At 44.5% G+C, this 20,091-nt stretch overlaps 1 protein-coding gene across 7 annotated transcripts in view; it reads left to right on the forward strand.

The window, feature by feature from the left end:
* LOC137352536 (A-kinase anchor protein 13-like) overlaps positions 1-16,036 on the forward strand; it is a 424,312-nt gene extending 408,276 nt beyond the window's left edge. For all 7 annotated transcript variants that reach the window (XM_068018105.1, XM_068018107.1, XM_068018108.1 and 4 more), the window contains 5 exons: positions 1,725-1,766; positions 2,782-2,832; positions 5,049-5,522; positions 7,785-8,118; positions 10,523-16,036. In XM_068018105.1, coding sequence (XP_067874206.1) covers positions 1,725-1,766; positions 2,782-2,832; positions 5,049-5,522; positions 7,785-8,118; positions 10,523-10,626 — 1,005 coding nt within the window. In that variant the 3' untranslated portion in view covers positions 10,627-16,036. The remainder of the gene's footprint in view (positions 1-1,724; positions 1,767-2,781; positions 2,833-5,048; positions 5,523-7,784; positions 8,119-10,522) is intronic.
* Positions 16,037-20,091: the final 4,055 nt, after the last annotated feature.

Below are 20,091 nucleotides of genomic sequence, written 5' to 3' on the forward strand. Positions count from 1 at the left end.
TCCTTTCCATGTCTTTTTCAAATTTACAATCATGAATGATATTGTCCCTGTTTGCTATTTTTTTAATTTTATAGTATAAACTACATGTAAGTTTTATAATATAAACTACGTTGTTTCCAGGGATGAGAGGGTTGTCCTATGAGAGATTGAGTAGAATGGGTCAGTATTCTCTGGAGTTTAGAATAATGAGAGGTGATCTCATTGTACCATTTAAAATTCTTGGAGGGCATGATGGGGCAGATGCTGAGAGGCTGTTTCCCCTGGCTTGAGAGTCTAGAACTCGGGGTCATCGCCTCAGGATAAGGGGTCAGCCATTTAGGACTGAGAAATGAAGAAATTCTTTCACTGAGGTTTGTGAATCTTTGGAATTCTCTACCCCAGAGGGTTGTGGATGCTCAGTCATTGAGTATATTCAAGGCTGACCTTGATAGATACGAAGGGAATTTGAGGTATGAGGATAGGCCAGGAAAGTGGAGTTGAGGGTGAAGATCAGCCATGATCTTATTGAATGGTGGAGCAGGCCCGAGGGGCTGAATGGCCTACTCCTCCTATTTCTTATGTTGTTCCTTGATGGTCAATGCCCAATTATGTGACCACTCATCTCGTGTCATATTCTGCACAACTGAAGCAGATGGGAGTTGATTAGGAAAAGAGTTCACTCCTGAACTGTACATTTTTAATGCATTAATCAACATCTCTCGTGATCAATAACCCCTGTCAAGAAGCCATTGCAAGTTATTTTTCTGTCAGGTTTTCGAGCGGCTACTGCCAAGAAAGGAACTGAGTTGAAAGCCAGATTGCAGTTCACAGGAGGTGTGAAGTATCAGTGCTAGTCGTAAACTCCATGTTCCCGTGAATTTGTGTCTACCTCAAGCTGCCAACACTAACACTTCCGGGTGTTCTGATTTAGGATTATTCCACCAATTCGGCAACCGTGTCAAAAAACAGAAATATAAACAGAAAATGTTAGAAATACTCAACAGGTCCGGCAGAATCTGTGCAGAGAGAAACAGAGTTAATGGGCTGGAGTTTGTGGTGCCGGCAGGGTCTCGGCATCAGGCCAAAAAGGTGGGCGGAACCCCACCACGGCCTTTCCCTTTAAAGATGGGGATCCCGCCTCCAAGAGCTGCCTGTCAATCACAGGGTCGGCAGCGCAACTGGGAGCGGTGGCCGCTGCTAGTACTACAGAGGCCTTGGACCCAAGCCTAGCACTGGAAACCTGGACCTCAAGTAAGTGAGGCAGGGTCTCCAGGGGCCAGTCTGTGGCGAGGGGAGGGTAGAAGGGTGGGTGTTAAGTGCAGGGGTAGGTGGGTCCAGGGCGGTGGAGTATTTCCCAGCAGGGGTCTTCGATGGGCCACAGATTGCCCACGGAGGAGGGACCCCACCCCCACCCAAGCCCGCAGGGAGGGAGCCTCCTATTACTGGGCAACCTCCCCGCATGGCGGAGGCTCGCCCCCCCCCCCCCCACCGCTGGTTAAACCCCAGCGTCAAGGAGGAAGAGTCCCTTAATAGAAGATCATGTTCACTTTAATCCTTTGAAAAATCCTGAGACTTAAGAGCCAAATGACGAAAGAGGTTTAATTTTATTGAGCAATCACATACCTGGTGATAATTTCGCGAGGGTTGGCCTGTCTGGGAATGCATGTTGTAGCATTTTTACTTTGAAGCTTGGCAAAGATAACCTGATTAAAAGTCTCAAATGGTTATTTTGCCTTTTATCACAGGGACTGACTGCGAATCTGCTGCTGCCAATCAGAAAGAATGAGGTATGGCTGAGTTTTATTAACAAATCAACTGGTGTGTTTCGACAAACATTGAAAATTGAAGACTGCAAATGATAAAAGTGTTGAACAGAGGGTTGAACAATGTAATATTGTCACAATTCTGAAAACAGAAAGCCAAGTGATAACTCACCATTTCTGTAATGTAAGAATCAGCATTTTTAATGGTTTGTTGACTCCATCGCCATCCTCCCCAACTCTCAGAAGGTGTTAGGGTACCGGGTTCACAGGTACTGACTGCCCTTCAGTAACTGACCCAAATGGGCCAGTCTCCATGTGTCGGCCTGCACTGTGGTTGTCATCAAATCCAACCCTGTCCTCACCCAACCATCCATTCACAAGATGACTGGAGATAACAAAGTGGTGTTCCTTTCTCACAGTGCTGCTCTTGACTGCCTGGCTGGGACCCAATATAAATGTATAGCCCGACTTCAGGAGGACATTCCTTTTGCCAGGAGCTCCGAGAAGTGGCCTTGGCAAATCCAGATGGGTATATCGAGGCTTCAACAGCTGCAAGAGACCTGTTTTTGCTGGAATTACGAGAATAAATACCCCAACAAAGTTTAACGAGTAGTGGGTTTTCGGACTTTTCATTTTAAAGCTGCTTTTGAGGATTTTCCATGACTTGTAATAATTTGAGAGAAAGGATTGGGCCAGTTTTTTCTCATTGAGGTGGGCAGATAATTCAATGTGGTAATTAATCTGACAGCTGATCCCAACTCATAAAAGGTAGAACAGGTGCCCAAACATTCCAGTTTTTTTGTTTAACCACATTGCCTAACTTTTAGAAACTAGGATGTCACTTTGAAGCAAGACCATTTAGATGCAAAAGTATGATGGGGAGAGGAGTCATATTCAGTACTGTGCTTCATAACCATTCCCGCCACCACCCCAGTGATGTTTGCTTCTCGCTGAGTTCAGTGTTAACACACCAAGTGAGTGCATTGGTTTTACAGATGCTTGTTGCTGCTTTATCTTACACAACTTGTTTCTGTTACAGTATGTTCTTCAGAGGGTGCTGAGTCTACATCAGTTGCTGCTTGGATTACAGGTATGTCCATAGTACCTAACCCATTAGTAATGGTTTTTTAAAGCTGCCAGATCTAACTGAGAACCATGGGAGTGGCCCACTGTCCCTTGGGATGTGCATTTGCCCCTTAATTGTTATATTTCTGTGAATAAAAGTCCCAAAGCTTGACCACAAAAGCGCACAGACCAATTTTCTCCTATCCTTCCATGATGGGATACAGTTCCACTGGTGCCAACCACCCTTGGGTACTGGGTCATTATGACAATTCTTAATCTGTAAATCAAGACGGCCATTGTTGCCAGGTTTTATTTTACTCGTTCTAGGAATGTGGCCTTTGCTGGCAAGGTCAGCCATTTGGTGACCATCCCGAATTACCCTTGAGAATGTGGTGGTGAGCTGCCACCTTAAACTTCTGCAGTCCGTGTGGTGTAGGTACGCCCACAGTGCTGTTAGGAAGGGAGTTCCAGGATTTTGACCCAGCCACAGTGAAGAAACGGCGATTATAGTTCCAAGTCAGGATGGTGTGTGACGTGGAGGAGAACTTGCAGGTGGTGGTGTTCCCATGCATTTGCTGCCCTTGTACTTCTAGTTGGAAGAGGTCGTGGGTTTGGAAGGTGCTGTTGAAGGAGCTTGGTGCGTTGCTGCAGTGCATCCTGTAGATGTACACACTGCTGCCACTGTGTGCTGGTGGTGGAGGGAATGAATGTTTAGGTTTGTGGATGGAGTGCCGATCAAGCAGGCTGCTTTGTCCTGGATGGTGTCGAGCTTCTTGAGTGTTGTTGGAGCTGCACCCATCCAGGCAAGTGGAGAGTATTCCATCACACTCCTGACTGTGCCTTGTAAATGGTGGACAGGCTTTGGAGAGTCGGGAGGTGAGTCATGCGCACATAATTCCCAGCCTCTAACCTGCTCTTGCAGCCACAGTATTAAATGTGGCTGGTCCAGTTAAGTTTCTCGTCTGCGATAACCCTCAGGTCGTACGTGGTGGGGGATTGAGCAGTGGTAATGCGTTGAAGATCAAGGGGAGATGGTTAGACTTTCTGTTGTTGGAGATGGTCATTGCCTGGCACGTGTGTGACACAAATGTTACTTGCCACTTATCAGCCCACGCTTGAATGTTGTCCAGGTGTTGCTCCATGCAAGCATGGACTGCTTCATTATCTGAGGAATTTTGAATGGGGCTCAATACTGCAATCATCAATTAACCTTTCCTCGTCTAACTTTTTGATGGAGGGTAGGTCATTGATGAAGCAGCTGAAGATGGTTCTTCATCCAATGTCCACCTATGCACACTAGCAAACAGGAGCAGGGACACTTGCTGATTGCCCCTCCCTAGCCCAGGGGCACCGAGGCCAACTCTAGTACCCCATCTGCAGACTAAAATCAAACTGGGGACCTTCCTGATGCGTAATTTGGGCACTACATTAGGTGATGCATTTACCCATTGAGTCATCAAGGGAGCTTGCTCAGTGCTGTTGAAATGAATGAGGAGCTAGTCATTCCCCTGTAGCCAGTTGAGGAGCTTCTTTCGAGAAAGTAAATGGCAATTGGAGGAAGATGAGGTCAAGCTTTACTCAGCTGAGGAATCTGTTTTGTGTTCCAACAGTGCTCTCTATTGTCCAGCAGTAATAAACTCAATTCTTGTAGTTAATCTGTCTTGGGGTTAGAGGTGGCACTTTATGATACATTTGCTATAAAGGCAAAATCTAATTAAGGTCTTTTTTTTTGAGAAACCCAGAGAGGAACCAAGCCCCATATTATCAGTAATATTGACCATGCAATGACCGGATTGTTGTAAAAACCCATCAGGTTCACTAATGCCCTTTAGGGATGGAAATCTGCATTCGTACCCATTCTGGCCTAAATGTGACTCCAGACCCACAGCAATGTGGTTGACTCTTAACAGACCTCTGACATGGCTGCGCAAGCCACTCAGTTTTGCCCAACGGCTACAAAAAATGTGGAGTAAGACTAGTTAATAGATGAATTTGTACTGATCGTTGTACAACAATGTCCATAAATCAAGCTTAGTCCCAACTGTGTAGCGTTTGCTACAAAATTTACCAAATTATGTGTGGACATTCTTGCATATTTTTCTCATCAATTCCCATCTCCACCCCCCCTCACTTTCGGAGGCTGCTTGCTCCCTGCTGTGATACAGTTCTATAGCCCAAAACCCCACAAACTATTTCTGATTCTTGCTGTACTTAATAAGTGCGTTCCTTCTGTTCTGGCAGGCTGTTGTGGTGCAACAAGATTCATTTATTGAGGACCAGAAGCAAGCTTTGAGTGAGAGGAGCGAGCGGTTGACACGGTCATCCTTGCGGCCCAACTCCTTGATTGAGCAGGAGAAGCAGCGGAGTTTGGAGAAACACCGACAAGAGCTGGCAAACCTGAAGCGGCAGCAGGCACAACACCTGGAGGAGAAGAGGAAATGGGAAAGGGAATGGGAGAGCAGGGAGAAGGAGCTACGCGAGCGGGAGGCCAGGGTGACCCAGCACGACGCAGACACAGTGAGGTTACAGAAGGAAGTGGAGAAGCAGAAAGATGAGCTTCAGTCGAGGAGGGAGGAGTATCAGCAGGACCTGGAGAGACTGAGGGCCACGCAGAAGCAGCTGGAAAAGGAGAAAGAGCAGCTAAGGAGGAAGGAAGAGCAACTAACTCACCAAAGACAGGACTGCCTTTCACACTCTGACTCCCTCAGTTCGCAGGTACAAACTTCTTCGTATGCAGTAAATAGCACAGTACCAGAAACATTGTCTCTTCCTTTTTGTTAGTTGACTATTTGAGATCCGTAGAAATTCATCACATTAAAAGATTCCAAACCAACTCACTAACATCCACAGCACTGGATGCAACATACGCATTCTTCCCCTGCACTTCACTGAGTTCATTAAACTTGGGCAAAGGTTGGCAAAAGCCCCAATAGTGAGAGAGAGTACCTGCTGGAATTGAGTGAGCTAAAACCACACATTACTGGTTAAGCTTTCCAGCAAAGCCCACCCTAAGCATTTTGTATTCAGTTGTTTCTTGTTGACGTTCTCGCCCTCATCCAGTTGTGGGGCCAGTTTCAATACATATACTGATGACCTCCAGCTCACACCCTCCACCACCCCAAACAATTCCAAGACCACCTTTCTGTTTTCAGACTGTTATCTGACCTCAAGCCCCGGATGAACCAGAAATTTTGAATATTGGAAAAACTGAAGCCAGCTTACAGACTGCATGTGTCGTATTTATAGCACCGAAATAGGCCATTCGGCCCAGCAAGTCTATGCCAGTGTTTATGCTGCACACAAGCCTCCTCCTACTTCATCTCTCCCCGTCAACATATCCTCCATTTCCTTCCTCCCACCTGTTTATTTAGCTTTCGTTTAAATGCATCTGTGCTAGTCTGCTCAACTACTCTTTGTGGCAGCAAGTTCCACATTCTAACCATTTGGTCCGAACCATTTGCATGGTTGCTCCACCCCACCCCACCCTGGGGCTTGCTTAGATGGAACAAGATGGCACATGACCTCTGCGTCCCATTTGACCCTGAGCTCAGCTTCATATCAAATCCATTACTAAGTGTACTTCCACCTCTTGTAATCCTGTCCATTTCCACTCTTATTCACTCCTATTATTAACGTTAAACTGGATAACTCCAGTGCTCGGCTCACCAGCAACCACCCTGCCCAAATTCCCAACTGGTCTCGAGCCTCACTTCCTGTCCCACACTAAGTCCTGCTCACTAACTCCACCAGCTCCCTTTCCACCAATACTGGTTTATGCATCCTTCTTTGATCTGATACCTTTACCAGCCCTACATCCCAGCCCATGCCTCTTTGCTCTCTGACTCTGGTCTTCTTCTCTGGTGATTTGTGGCTCAGTGCAGCAGTGGTTAGTACATTAACGAGCTCATTGTTGATGGGATAGAGAGAAACTATTTCCTCTGGTGATGGGAGGGTGGGGGGAGAAGTCCAGAACAAGGGGGCGTAACTTTAAAGTTTGAGCTAGGCCGTTCAGGGGCGATGGCAGGAAACGTTTCTTCACTCAAACCATCGTGGAAATCTGGAACTGTCCCCAAAAAGCTGTGGGGGACTAAGGGTCAGTTGAAAATTTCAAAACTGAAATTGATGCCTTTTTTGGAGTGAGGAACAGCGCTAACATTTCTCGTCCGATATGGCTGCTCTTCAGAACCGGATTCTGAAGAAGAATCACATTTGACTCGAAACATTAGCTCTGTTTCTCTCTCCACAGATGCTGCCAGACCCGCTGAGAATTTCTAGCACTTTCTGTTTTTATTTCACATTTCTAGCATTAGCAGTGTTTGGCTTTATTTTGGTGCATTTTTTGTTTCTTTTGGGCCTCCTTATCTCGAGAGACAATGGATACGCGCCTGGAGGTGGTCAGTGGTTTGTGAAGCAGCGCCTGGAGTGGCTATAAAGGCCAATTCTGGAGTGACAGGCTCTTCCACAGGTGCTGCAGAGAAATTTGTTTGTTGGGGCTGTTGCACAGTTGGCTCTCCCCTTGCGCCTCTGTCTTTTTTCCTGCCAACTACTAAGTCTCTTCGACTCATTTTTTGTTAGGCAACGGTATTACGGGTCACAGGATCAGATTGTGTAAATGGTGTCCAGATACTGATCAGCCATGATCTAGTTGAATGGCAGAATAGGCTCGAGGGGCTGAATGGCCTCCTCCCGTTCTTTTGACCCCTATTGCAAGGCTCACATGGTTGAGAACAGAACCAGATAATTCCACAGCCTGTGGATGCTTGTTGTCTAAACTCATGTATGAAGCAAAGACACTTGGATGAGGAGGGCAGCCAGTAAAGGGGTCAATCAGCACGCAGTAACCTAGCTAAGGAGACACGCAAAAAAAGGGGTCATTCAGTGCCAGTTATTAGGAAGAGCAAAAACTCGGATGGGGAAGAGATATTTGTGCTTGCTTCAAGCTCTGTATTTTCCAACTTTTCCTTTCCACTGTCCTAGGCTTCAGATCGAGAGATTACAACACCAATAAGCGCTTTCACCGAGGGATCCCCAAGCTCACCGAAACACCTCAGTTGTAATTCATTAAACCAGGAACGTTTGGACATGCACCTTACAATGAGGGACATGGAGAGTTCTCCGAGCCCCCCTTGGAAAGACTCCACGCAAAGCAAAGCCAAGAACCTCACAAGTCAACCGCGGAACACCACAAACCAGACAAACAACCCCATCCCACCGCGGTTACTCAAACTCGCAAAACCAAAGGAGAAGAAGTCCAAACACCGTAAGGGCAAAGGTCACCGGTCTGGAAACCTGCCACATGAGTACCATCCAGGTATGTAATGGCCAACAATGGTATTAAACCAGGGTTGCTGCTTTAACTCTTGTTAGGTTGGCTGTCGAAACGGCATTGTCCAGGGAACCCTGGATGTCGAGGGATACAGAGGATTGGATCAGGAAAAAAAAGGAGGCTTATGGCAGATTCAGAGTGCTGAAAACAGCAGAGGCATTAGAAGAGTATAGAAAGTGTAGGGGGGTATTTAAAATAGTAATTAGGAGAGTGAAGAGCGGACATGAAGAAACACTGGCAGGCAAGATAAAGGAAAATGCTAAGGCGTTTTATAAGTATATTAAGGGCAAGGGGATAACTAGGGAAATAGTAGGGCCCATTAGGGGCCAAAGTGGCAATCTGTGTGTGGAGCCGGAGGACATAGGTGAGGTTTTAAATGATTACTTTTCATCTGTGTTCACTATGGAGAAGGACAATGTAGGTGTAGAGATCAGGGAGGGGCATTGCGATATACTTGAATATATTAGCATTGAACGGGGGGAAGTATTAGCTGTTTTAACAGGCTTAAAAGTGGATACATCCCCAGTCCAAGATGAGATGTATCCCAGACTGTTATGTGAGGCAAGGGAGGAGATAGCAGGGGCTCTGGCACAAATTTTCAAATCCTCTCTGGCCACAGGAGAGGTACCAGAGGACTGGAAGACGGCGAATGTGGTACCATTATTCAAGGGTAGCAGGGATAAACCAGGTAATTACAGGCCAGTGAGTCTAACATCAGTGGTCGGGAAATTATTGGAAAAAATTCTGAGGGACAGGATTAATCTCCACTTGGAGAGGCAGGGATTAATCAGGGATAGTCAGCATGACTTTGTCAGGGGGAGATCGTGTCTAACTAACTTGATTGAATTTTTCGAGGCAGTGTCTAGATGTGTAGATGAGGGTAAAGCAGTTGATGTAGTCTACATGGACTTCAGTAAGGCTTTTGATAAGGTCCTGCATGGGAGATTGGTTAAGAAGGCAAGAGCCCATGGGATCCAGGGCAATTTGGCAAATTGGGTCCAAAATTAGCTTAGTGGCGGGAGGCAGAGGGTAATTTTCGAGGGTTGTTTTTGTGAGTGGAAGCTGTGACCAGTGGTGTACCACAGGGACCGGTGCTGGGACCCTTGCTGTTTGTAGTGTACATTAATGATTTAGACGTGAATACTGGAGGTATGATCAGTAAGTTCACAGATGACATGAAAATTGGAGTCGTAAATAGTGAGGAGGAGAGCCTTCGATTACAAGACAATATAGATGGGCTGGTAAGATGGGCGGAGCTGTGGCAAATGGAATTTAATCCCGAGAAGTGTGAGGTGATGCATTTTGGGAGGACTAACAAGGCAAGGGAATATACAATGGATGGTAGGACCTTAGGAAGTACAGAGGGTCAGACCTTGGTGTACTTGTCCATGGATCACTGAAGGCAGCAGATAGGTAGATAAGGTGGTTAGGAAGGCATATGGGATACTTGCCTTTATTAGCCAAGGCATATAATATAAGAGCAGGGAGGTTATGATGGAGTTGTATAAAACGCTAGTTTGGCGACAGCTGGAGTACTGTGTACAGTTCTGGGCACCACACTATAGAAAGGATGTGATTGATGTGGAGAGGGTACAGAGGAGATTCATCAGGATGTTGCCTGGGCTGGAGCATTTCAGCTATAAAGAGAGACTGAAAAGGCTAAGGTTGTTTTCCTTAGAGCAGAGAAGGCTGAGGGGGGATATGATTGAGGTATACAAAATTATGAGGGGCATTGATAGGGTAGATAGGAAGAAAGTTTTTCCCTTAGCGGAGGTGTCGGTAACCAAGGGGCACAGATTTAAGGTAAGGGACAGGAGGTTTAGAGGGATTTGAGAAAATCTTTTTCACCCAGAGGGTGGTTGGAATCTGGAACTCACTGCCTGAAGAGGTGGTAGAGGCAGGAACCCTCTCAACATTCAAGAAGTATTTAGATGAGCACTTGAAACGCCATAGCATACAAGGCTACGGGCCAAGTGCTGGAAAATGGGATTAGAATAGTTAGGTGCTTGATGGCCAGCAAAGACAGAATGGGCTGAAGGGCCTGTTTCTGTGCTGTATAACTCTATGACTCTATGAATATTCTGGCCATTTTCTGTTTCAACCCTTGCTAGAGCGGTGGTCGGCTCTTGGGCTTCAGGTCTGGTGGGGAGAGTGGGAGGGAATTTGCCAAGCCTCCAGATTTCCCCTGGAATCTCCAGGAATTGAACATTATAATCTCCAAGACACAGCTATGAGCATCACGTGGGGGGAAATAAATCGTGTGTATTTTTAATTTCTGTTAGTTAATAAAAATAGTGGTTTTAAAACTGCTTAACTGGAGGGGGGAAGTTGTCAAAGTAAATGCAAATCTTTCTACATATGGATTTTTTTCTGTTCTGTATTTTATCAGATGTCCTACAGGCAGCAGACAGCTCACAGCACAATCAGACAACATCAGATAAAAAGCACCCTACCACTGAACTACTGGGTAATGAAGAGGTTTTCTACTGTTGAGCTTTGCTGCATAAGAGACTCTGGAGATGTGGGGGAGGGGGAGGATTGGGAGTCTGCGAATCCTCCTGAAGATTTTGTGGGTGTCTACAATTGGTGTGGCTAGAGTGTGTTACCCACAATGCCTTCCCCAGTGCTCTATGATGATGGTATTAATGGAACTGCATGCAGAAATAATTAATATATATAATTTAGTTGGTACATCGATCTCTCGCGCTGTCTCTCTGCATAACAAAAACATTGAGAAGCACTGACTAAAAGGACAAAGAAAAAAATTCTGATTAAATTAAAGGTCTATCTACGCCAGGAACTTTCAAACCAAAATCGTAAGCAAAGCTTTAAGATTCAATCTACTGTTGGAAACTGATGCAGATTAAATCAGAGTAGGGAAACAAATTGTTCAATATTTCTTGAAGTGTTGCGGTCTTCTAAGGCATGGTGTTGTCACTAGGTATGTTGTATGTGTTAGCACCGTTCTAATATGCGAACGATGCTCTTAATTCAGCCCCTTAAGTTTGTCTCACCGCTTCCAACACTCATGACAGCTGTGTCACCACCAGTACCTCAAACCTAAGATGCTCTCTTCTGACACAATCTATTTGGGAAGGGCAGCATCTAGAATTCTAACACTGGGTGTTTTTCACAGTTCCAGCACAATATGAGCGTTTGATCAATACACTTTTCTGAAAAGCTAGTAACAACACTCTGCTCACTTCAGTCCGGCCTTGGCTACTGACTTTCAGATGTTTGGGAGGTCCTGGCATTTTCAAATCTAACCCACCAAAATTATCTAACCATTCTTCCAGTGACTGGACAAACCACTAGACTGAAATAGGAAAGGAGAGTACTAGTGATGCAGGGCTAGAGAGATTGCTTTACCAACTAGGTCTGTCACTTAGAATTTCTGGCGTTGGTGTGAGAGATGAACTCCCCCCCCCCCCCACCCCCCCTTCTGCACCATCAGTCTACATTGTAAATAAAATTGCCGTAAGTGCAATGATTTTTAATTTGTGCATTTCTCCCATTTGAGGGAGAGAAAGGTTCATAAAAGGTCTGAGGTTTTTTTCCTTCAACCATGTTAATATTTAAATCTTGAGGGGAAGAAGAAATTGTCAAATATCGGTGTAAAATTAAATTCTGAATGTATAATGTTTTTTAAAAAGCTACAAGGGTGGAATCCATGCACGATGGTTTATACTTGATTTTTTTTCTATTTTCGTTAATTTCCATTCTACTAGAATGTTAATTGGGATATTTTAATTGTCTTTGTTCAGATCATCTCATCATTTTTAAAATGGATAGTGTCTTCTTTTGGCTGGCCTGCTTATGATTTGATGGGGGAACGCGGGATGGTGCAGTGTGTAAGGTGCTGGCCTTTGACCTGGAACCTGAGTTCAAATTCAGCCTAGAGTGATGGGTCAAAGTCTCGTGTGTCAGCATTAAGAGGTCCGATGTGGAATGAGTCCAGGCAGCCTCAAACCAGTCCACAGCACAAAACTGCCTGTAATTTGGCACTGAATAGGGAATTTCATTCACTGGGGAGGGTGGGAGGTGGAGGAGGGGGGGGGGGGGGGGCCACAGGTAGCTAATGTGGAAAAATGGAGAAATGTCACATTGGGGAAGCTTAGGATGTAAAACCGAAGCAAGGTTTACTCACCTGAATGTCCTTGATACTAGCACCAGGTTTGTGAAATGGGGAAATGATCCACTCCACAGCACTAATTCCCTCACCTCGACGAGCACAAAAAAACAAATTCACATGTTACCACTGAACACCTACTACTTTCCAAACACACCTCATCAGGGGACACTGAACAGTTTCTTTGTTGGTGTCAATGTGGGTGGGCATATTAAATAAGGGAAGCTATTATTGGGGACACAATGGGAAGGGAAGGGAAGGTTTGCACTGTTTAACTGTAGAGGGACCACAACCACCCAATTTACCTTTACCCCCAATACCTCTGTCTTACTGTGAGGTACCATAACAATGAAGGAGGGACAGAGTGAGAAGCATAGCCACGTGGAAGACCAACTGACCTGTTGCTTTTGTGCCCCAGGTGACTTTTGACTTGTGGATTGTTTAGGAACTAATGGTCCCTTTTTGAGTTAGGAACATAGGGGCAGGTGGAGGCCATTCAGCTCAGGCCTGTTTCGTCAAACAATTTGAACATGGTTATTCTGCACCTTCACCACCCTGGTTCCTTAACCCTTAGTAACCTTGCCTAACAAAAGTCAAAGGGTTGTCATTAATCCATGGCCTGCTACAGAACACACAAGGCTAGCTTGAAAGGGCTATCATCTCCTGAGCATGGTTTGATGCCGCGAAGCACTTTAAAAGAAGAAAACTTTTTTTTTAAACCTGTACACTGTTGCAAGCTTTCTTGCTACTTTAATTAGACAATCGCAATTCCATGACCTGTGTTGTAAATCATGGATTCCAAATGCAAATATCAGAGAATTGTTTCAAGTAGCGTTTTAATGTAAGATGCCATTTCAGTTGTGTTTTGGACTTTCTCCTGCCTGAGGGAAGGGGATGCATTTTACCAAACGCAGAGAGAGAATACAACCACTGTGCACGAGTTGCAAACCTGTATCAGATCTTGTGGTCTAGTTTTGATATAATTATCTTGAGAGCTGCTATTGATTTTATAAATATTCTTTTAAAATCTATAGTGTTTTTTCCCCTGAGTTTTTTGGTGCCTGCTTTGATTTACTTGCAATCTTGCAATAGCTGTGGTCATTGGCCTTTATTTCGGGAGGGAGATGGGTACTGCTCATAGATTGTAGTAGAGCATGCCAAGTCTGTCTGTATGTTATATGGGGCAGTAGAGGTCCCACATGTGTGCCCCACCCCCTGCCCATCTACTGCAGAAATTTCAATAAGCGATGTAGCAAGGGTCTCAGGAAACCCAATCGCCACAGGTTCTTGTAAGTTCCATCTTCCCCCCAAAAAATGATTTGGATGTGGTATTTCTAATGACTTAATCTTCTCTCCTGAAGGTGTAATACCTTATTGTGGAGCCACTGGTTCCTCACCCAAGTGACTTTTTTTTTTCTTGTCCAAGTTTAGATTGGTGTGGGTATACTTAACAGTGAAGGGCGTCACATTCACGTTCGATCCTGTCCTGATCTGATGTCGTCCTTCACCAACCTCGGGCTATTGTAACATTTCTACTGCTGACCCAGCTCTGATCATTCAGTACAGGCAGAAACATTATTTTCCCTCTAAAAGGAAAATCAAGCGATTATGGTTATTGAATAAGTGGCAGCACAGTGTGATGAGATATTCATGTAACAGTGTTGCATAATCGTGGTGCCTGTCCTGCTTAATTATCTAGACAACCATTTCTGGACCATTAAGCTCCTGAGAACTTTGTACAAATGGCTTACCCCAATGAAAACTTGGTCTGAGTAAAGGGGGGAAATGCCAGTATTGAAGGTGTTGGTGTAGTGCTAGGGTGTTGCTGTTTATCCAGTGGAGTGTTGCTACTGGATTAGGAGCTCCTAGGGAAACCAGGATTAACAATCAGGCACTGGTACTTGCATAGCATGAGAAGTAATAAAAACCACTCAAGCCTGTGGTTCATTCCCTGATGATGGTGAGGAGCCTGCAGCCAGGAGTCAATGCTGATCAATCCCATTGGGTTTGTGTTTAAACAGTAACATGTGATATGTGCTCTATATAACACTCATGGTTATACAGGGTTTAGTTCATTCAATTGCAGATAGAGGGAGGACAGTTTCAACCATTGCACCAGATACATGCCAATATTTAAATCTCAAACTGGAAATATAGGACTGGTCCGTAAGCATCTGTAAAGAGAAAACACCGGTCAACACTTGAAGTATGAATTTGAATTGTCATTTCTGTTGATGGGTCTCTTCTTGTTTCAGATCCTGACGACGTGTCCCCTCTAACACTTTCTGTTTGTCTTCAGCTTCTCTGTTTTTCTTTTTTTTAAACCAATGTTTGAAGTATCCAATAACAGAGTTAACTAATTATCTGCGGGATTGACAGACTTAGTTAATGGGTAATATTTTTATTTGAAAACGGGTACCTTTTAGATGCGGTTATATCTGTCTTGTTTTAAGACAGTGCCTTTTCAAATTATCCCCTTCCCACTTGTACAGCAGAACACAAAAAGTGTTTCTTTGCCTCAATATACTGTCATATTTTTGAACAGTGTTCTGCAGGAGTGAGAACTCCTACTTATTTATGAACTCATCTCTATGATGAGCCCAGCTATTGACTATAATGACTTTGCAAATCATTGCATCATTATTGTACACTGATTAACTCATTCATATTAAATTCCTGTCTGTATTAATTCAACACAGTTAGTCCTTTTAAGTTTGTGACAATAGCACTGCAGAAATGTAACAGTAACACGTTAACCATTAGTGATAGCACACAGGGAGATTTAGCCCCTACCGTGCTTATTTTTACCTATCTGTTTTGTCACTTTTTAATGGACAGGAGAGGTTTTTATTTGAGTTTTGAAAACCATTGTTTTTTTTTTCTCAGTACTTCTACCTTCCTGTGGAGTCCAACAGGGATTTTACTTACTTGGTAATAACTTCTGAGTGAATTTTTAACAAGTGTTTAATGCCTCTCTCTCTCTGCTGTAAATTTGGTAAATGCATACCAACCTCCCCCTTCTCACCACCCCATGTATATTCTTTGACCATCACCCACTTCCTAAAGAGCTACTAGATACTGAGAAGACATTGGGTGAGATTTTAACTCCATCAAAACCCATTCACTTGACACAGAGTTAAAATCAAGCCCATCATGTTTCTACAAAAGGTGACATTCCACATGAACCTGACTGTCGGGTAGCGTTGCTTGCCGTTCAGGTTTTGACCCCTCCAGACTTTTCCTAAACCAGTGGGCATCGACCTTCCTAACAGAGACCTGGAAACGCAGACCGATTGCCAGTGCTAGTAAACGGTCACTTTCAAAAATCACCTCCACCCCCAACCCCAGTTTCTTGACACCGTTTAAACCGCTTGATTCAGACGCGCCTGCCTTGTACTGAAAACATTTATGCACTAACTGAATTGTGGACGTGCTCAGGATGTGTCTCAAGCATTTTATATACCTCTGCTTTCAAGAAAAAAATTCCTGAGGATAAACGAAAAAATCTACTTGTACCAAGGTACACCTTGTATTTTTCTCAATTCTGTGTACAAAAAATTATAAAGGTGAAATCCTAATTATTTTATCTATGATGTAATTAATGTATAAAAAGTGGAAACTGTAAACATAGTTACATTTCTGTAATGTTTCTGTGATCGCTGGTAGCTTTTTTTTTGTAATTAAACTTTTATTTATCACTTGTTTTCCTGTTATAGATTATAAACCAATGTAAATTTCATTTTCTCTACAATAAACATTTACACAATAGATTTACTTGAAGGAGTTTGTGTTTTCTTTGACTTACTCCAATTCACATCCTCCCTGAGGTGCAAGGACCAATGCTTGGCACCAGATGGCAGTGATGAGCTCGGAGGAACAGATTCTGCCTTTAATGTAAGTGAAACGTCCCAAAGTGCTTTACAGGAGTGCTGTTGATTAAAAATTTTACACAAATGCACATTCATGCTGCTTCCTTCGTACGATGAGCCCAGCAATGCATTTATTATTCTAATTTATCAATAGCTCCGTGGTCTTGCCATATCTGTCCATTAAGCTCCCCTCCTCCGTCTCCCAGTTCTCTCTCCTGTACATTTCAAAATCATGCTTCTAAATCTTCCTGCCTTATTGCCTTACTGTCTGCAAAAGTCCTTCCAGAAGGGAACTAAATGTTAACAGCACCTCTTCTATTTAATTGTTTGGATGTTTAAGATGTAAAGAAAAATCTTGCATTTAATTAGACTATTTCATGACTTCAGAACATCCCAAAGTGATTTACAGTCAATGAAATACTTTTGAAGTGTAGTCACTGTTGTAATGTAGGAAACACGGCAACCAATTTGTGCACAGCAAGCTCCCACACGACCAGATCATCTGTTTTTTAAATATGTCGGTTGAAGGATATATATTGACATCAGGTGCTCTTCACGATACTGTTGTATTTTTTACATGCACCTGAGAGGGCAGACATAACGTCTCATCTGAAAGGCAACCTTTCTGACAATGTTGCACTCCCTCAGTGCTGCACTGGAGTGCCACAAGTGATAAGGGTCTATATAAAGACAAGCACTTTACTTCCTTCTTGCTCACTTCCCCAAATCTCCTGGTTCCCACTCACGGCCCAATCTGCCCCCTTTGTGAAGCCCTTGGCATGTTTTGTTACATTAAAGGAGGTTTATGAGAGCATGTTTTAGTTGCACCACTTCTGTTGCGGACAGGACCAGGCTCTGCTGTGATGCTATCTGAAGTCAAAGAGCCTGTCAACCCTCTGTCTAGACTCAAATATTCTGCCTTTAAACCAGCTCTGGATGCTGCTAAATCGCTCCATCCTGAAAAATAATGGGTCTGGATTTTTTTGCAACACTGGGACCCGTAAGATTTTGTGGGTAATCGCATGGTGTGAAACAGTAGTGAGCGGCACAGGCAGCAAGAAGATCCCAAGTTTGTTTGCCACTCTCTGCTGAGTTAGATGATCTCAATCTTTGACACCACTTTGAGGTGCTACTATTGGTTTCTACTCCTGGCCGAAGATTGTGGGCGGGGGAGGAAAACGGTCAACAGTTCCTGTTCCTTTTGCCATCCCGTGGCCCCTGCAGGAAAGTATGTGGATTTTAGACGAGGATGGATCTGGCATGCGGTGATGCTTCCTGTGATCGAATAGCCTGTTGACTACTGGAAGAATGGTCACTTGTGAAGTGTGGGAGGGTGACAGTGTCCCAACAAGAGTCCCAATCCTTCAGGAGAGTGAGGGTGTGCGAGGAGGCAATAAAGACAAGAGTTTGATTTATAAATCTGTTTTTGACAGGTGATTAACCTCTCTGTGGCTCCTTTAATTTTCTGCTGTTGATTCTTGCTTAGTCGCCAGCACTTACTGAAAGTCACAAACAGCAGAAGCTTCGAGTGCTGATGGTTCAGTAACTAATCTCCCCACCGACAGATGCATTCAAATGTGATTGTTGACGTGGGTAATTGTTCAGAGAAGTGAAGGCTCATATTATTGGTTCATCATTGGACACACTGCCAGTTTCCTCAGTAGGTGAGTTTGTAAACTGTTTGTGCTGAGCAGTTCACAAAAGGACAACGACAAAATAAGTCAACAAAGAGGATGCATTGTAATCATTTTATTTCAAACCGGCTGTCTTTTTTTTTGATGGGACTTTCAGCCCTTTTGTTGAAGAAGTTTCAGACCTGATCTCTGCTGTTAGTCCAATTGGTAAAGGTATTGCACAGTGTGGCTTCAAGCCATGCAGAGCCCAGGTTCCAGCTGCCAGTGAAACCATCGTGGCTAGAGTAACTGAACAGCTTTTAGTCTGTGTCCTTGGATTAGGAAAAGGGGGGAATTGGCCAGAGTTGTTGCTCTTAATCATTATCCAGTAACTCCTTGCTGGAGTATGGAGAGGATTGGGTTCGGCCATGGTGTCCTCCAACAGTGCAGCGCACCCTCAGTACTGACCCTCCGACAGTGCAGCACTCCCTCAGTGCTGACCCTCCGACAGTGCAGCGCTCCCACAGTATTGACCCTCCGACAGTGCAGCGCTCCCACAGTATTGACCCTCCAACAGTGCAGCGCTCCCTCAGTGCTGACCTTCTGACAGTACAGAGCTCCCTCAGTATTGACCCTCCAACAGTACAGCGCACTCTCAGTGCTGACCCTCTGACAGTACAGCACTCCCTCAGTACTGACCCTCTGACAGTACAGCACTCTCTCAGTACTGACTCTGACAGTACAGCACTCTCTGTGCTGACCCTCTGATAGTACAGCACTCCCTCAGTACTGACCCTCTGACAGTACAGCACTCTCTCAGTGCTGACCCTCTGACAGTACAGCACTCTCTCAGTGCTGACCCTCTGACAGTACAGCACTCTCTCAGTGCTGACCCTCTGACAGTACAGCACTCCCTCAGTGCTGACCCTCTGACAGTGCAGCGCTCCCTCAGTACTGACCCTCCGACAGTACAGCGCTCCCTCAGTACTGACCCTCCAACAGTATAGCACTCCCTCAGTGCTGACCCTCTGACAGTGCAGCGCTCCCTCAGTACTGACCCTCCGACAGTGCAGCGCTCCCTGGGAAGGGAACAGGGAAACAGGTTAAAGACGTACATATGTCTGAATTTAATGGGTACGGTAATGTCATGGTTATGTTACTGGACTGGTCAGTGGGAGGAGGTTGGTGGGGGAAAAGGACACCCACAGAATGTGTGTATCCTGCTGGATATCATCCCAGAATTCAGAGCTGGAGCTCTGGTCTCCACTCACCAGGGCTGTCTGGACTGGTGTTCAAACTCTGCACCTTCTGACCCAGAGGTGGGAATACAACCTCATTTACTTCCTGACTCGATAAGTGCTTCCAGTATTTTCTGTTTTATTTCCAGATTTTGCTTTAGTTCTTAACCCAATGCCATGAACCTGTTTCACCTGGAGCCTATTTACGAAGGCGTTTCTCATCCAAGGGAAGTATTCTGATGATTTTTCTGTATTGACACTATCTGATCTGACTTTGCCAACGATATACACAACCTGAGAATAACCAGGTACTACATAAATACAAGTCTCTTTTTCCTCTTTCTCACCCTTCCTATCATACTGGTTTATTAGCCATTGCAATAAAGGATGAAAGAGATTATAGAGTGTGAAGGACAGTTAATCACTGAAGTATTTCTGTGTCTTATGTTGTGAGACAGGAGGTGTTTGAAGGTAAGCAGTGGATGTGATGTGTTCAGTCAGGCTTCTGATATGTACAAAGCAACTATAAATTACAACAAGTCTGTAATTTTGCCAAAACATCTTGACACAACAGGGCTTTCACCCGCCTTGTGTGCACTGTTTTACTCCACATTGATCAATACTGAGTAATCGAGTCCTCTGGTGTGTGTATCTGTGTGTATTAAGGGACATCGCAGTGGGGTGCCACCAGAGGCAACTTTAATAAGGGCACATGTTGCAAAGATGTTACTCTGATGGTTTCTGAGAACAGAGATGCTTGCAGAGATAAACCAGACCAAATCCTAGCTCAGTGAAAAAAGGACATATCTCTTTCAAACACCTGACATTTCGTGATCAATGATTTCACAGTGTGAACCATATGCTCAGCCATTCCATGTAGAGTGAGGATAATGTAGTGACTAAGTGGTATGGCAAATTCCTCATTTGTCGTACATGGTCTTCAATGCTGTTCCTGTGTACTGGGGTCTGTTGTCAGAAACAAGTTCCTGTGGTGCCCCAAAAAGACTGAAAATTGAACTTAAAGTGTCCAAAATAGTTGCGCTTGGTGTGCCATGCAACTGACGGATGATAGGGAATTTGGAGAAATAATGTGTCATGACTATGAAATC

The sequence above is a fragment of the Heterodontus francisci genome, chromosome 38 (genome assembly GCF_036365525.1).
Source record: "Heterodontus francisci isolate sHetFra1 chromosome 38, sHetFra1.hap1, whole genome shotgun sequence".
Lineage (NCBI taxonomy): Eukaryota > Metazoa > Chordata > Chondrichthyes > Heterodontiformes > Heterodontidae > Heterodontus > Heterodontus francisci.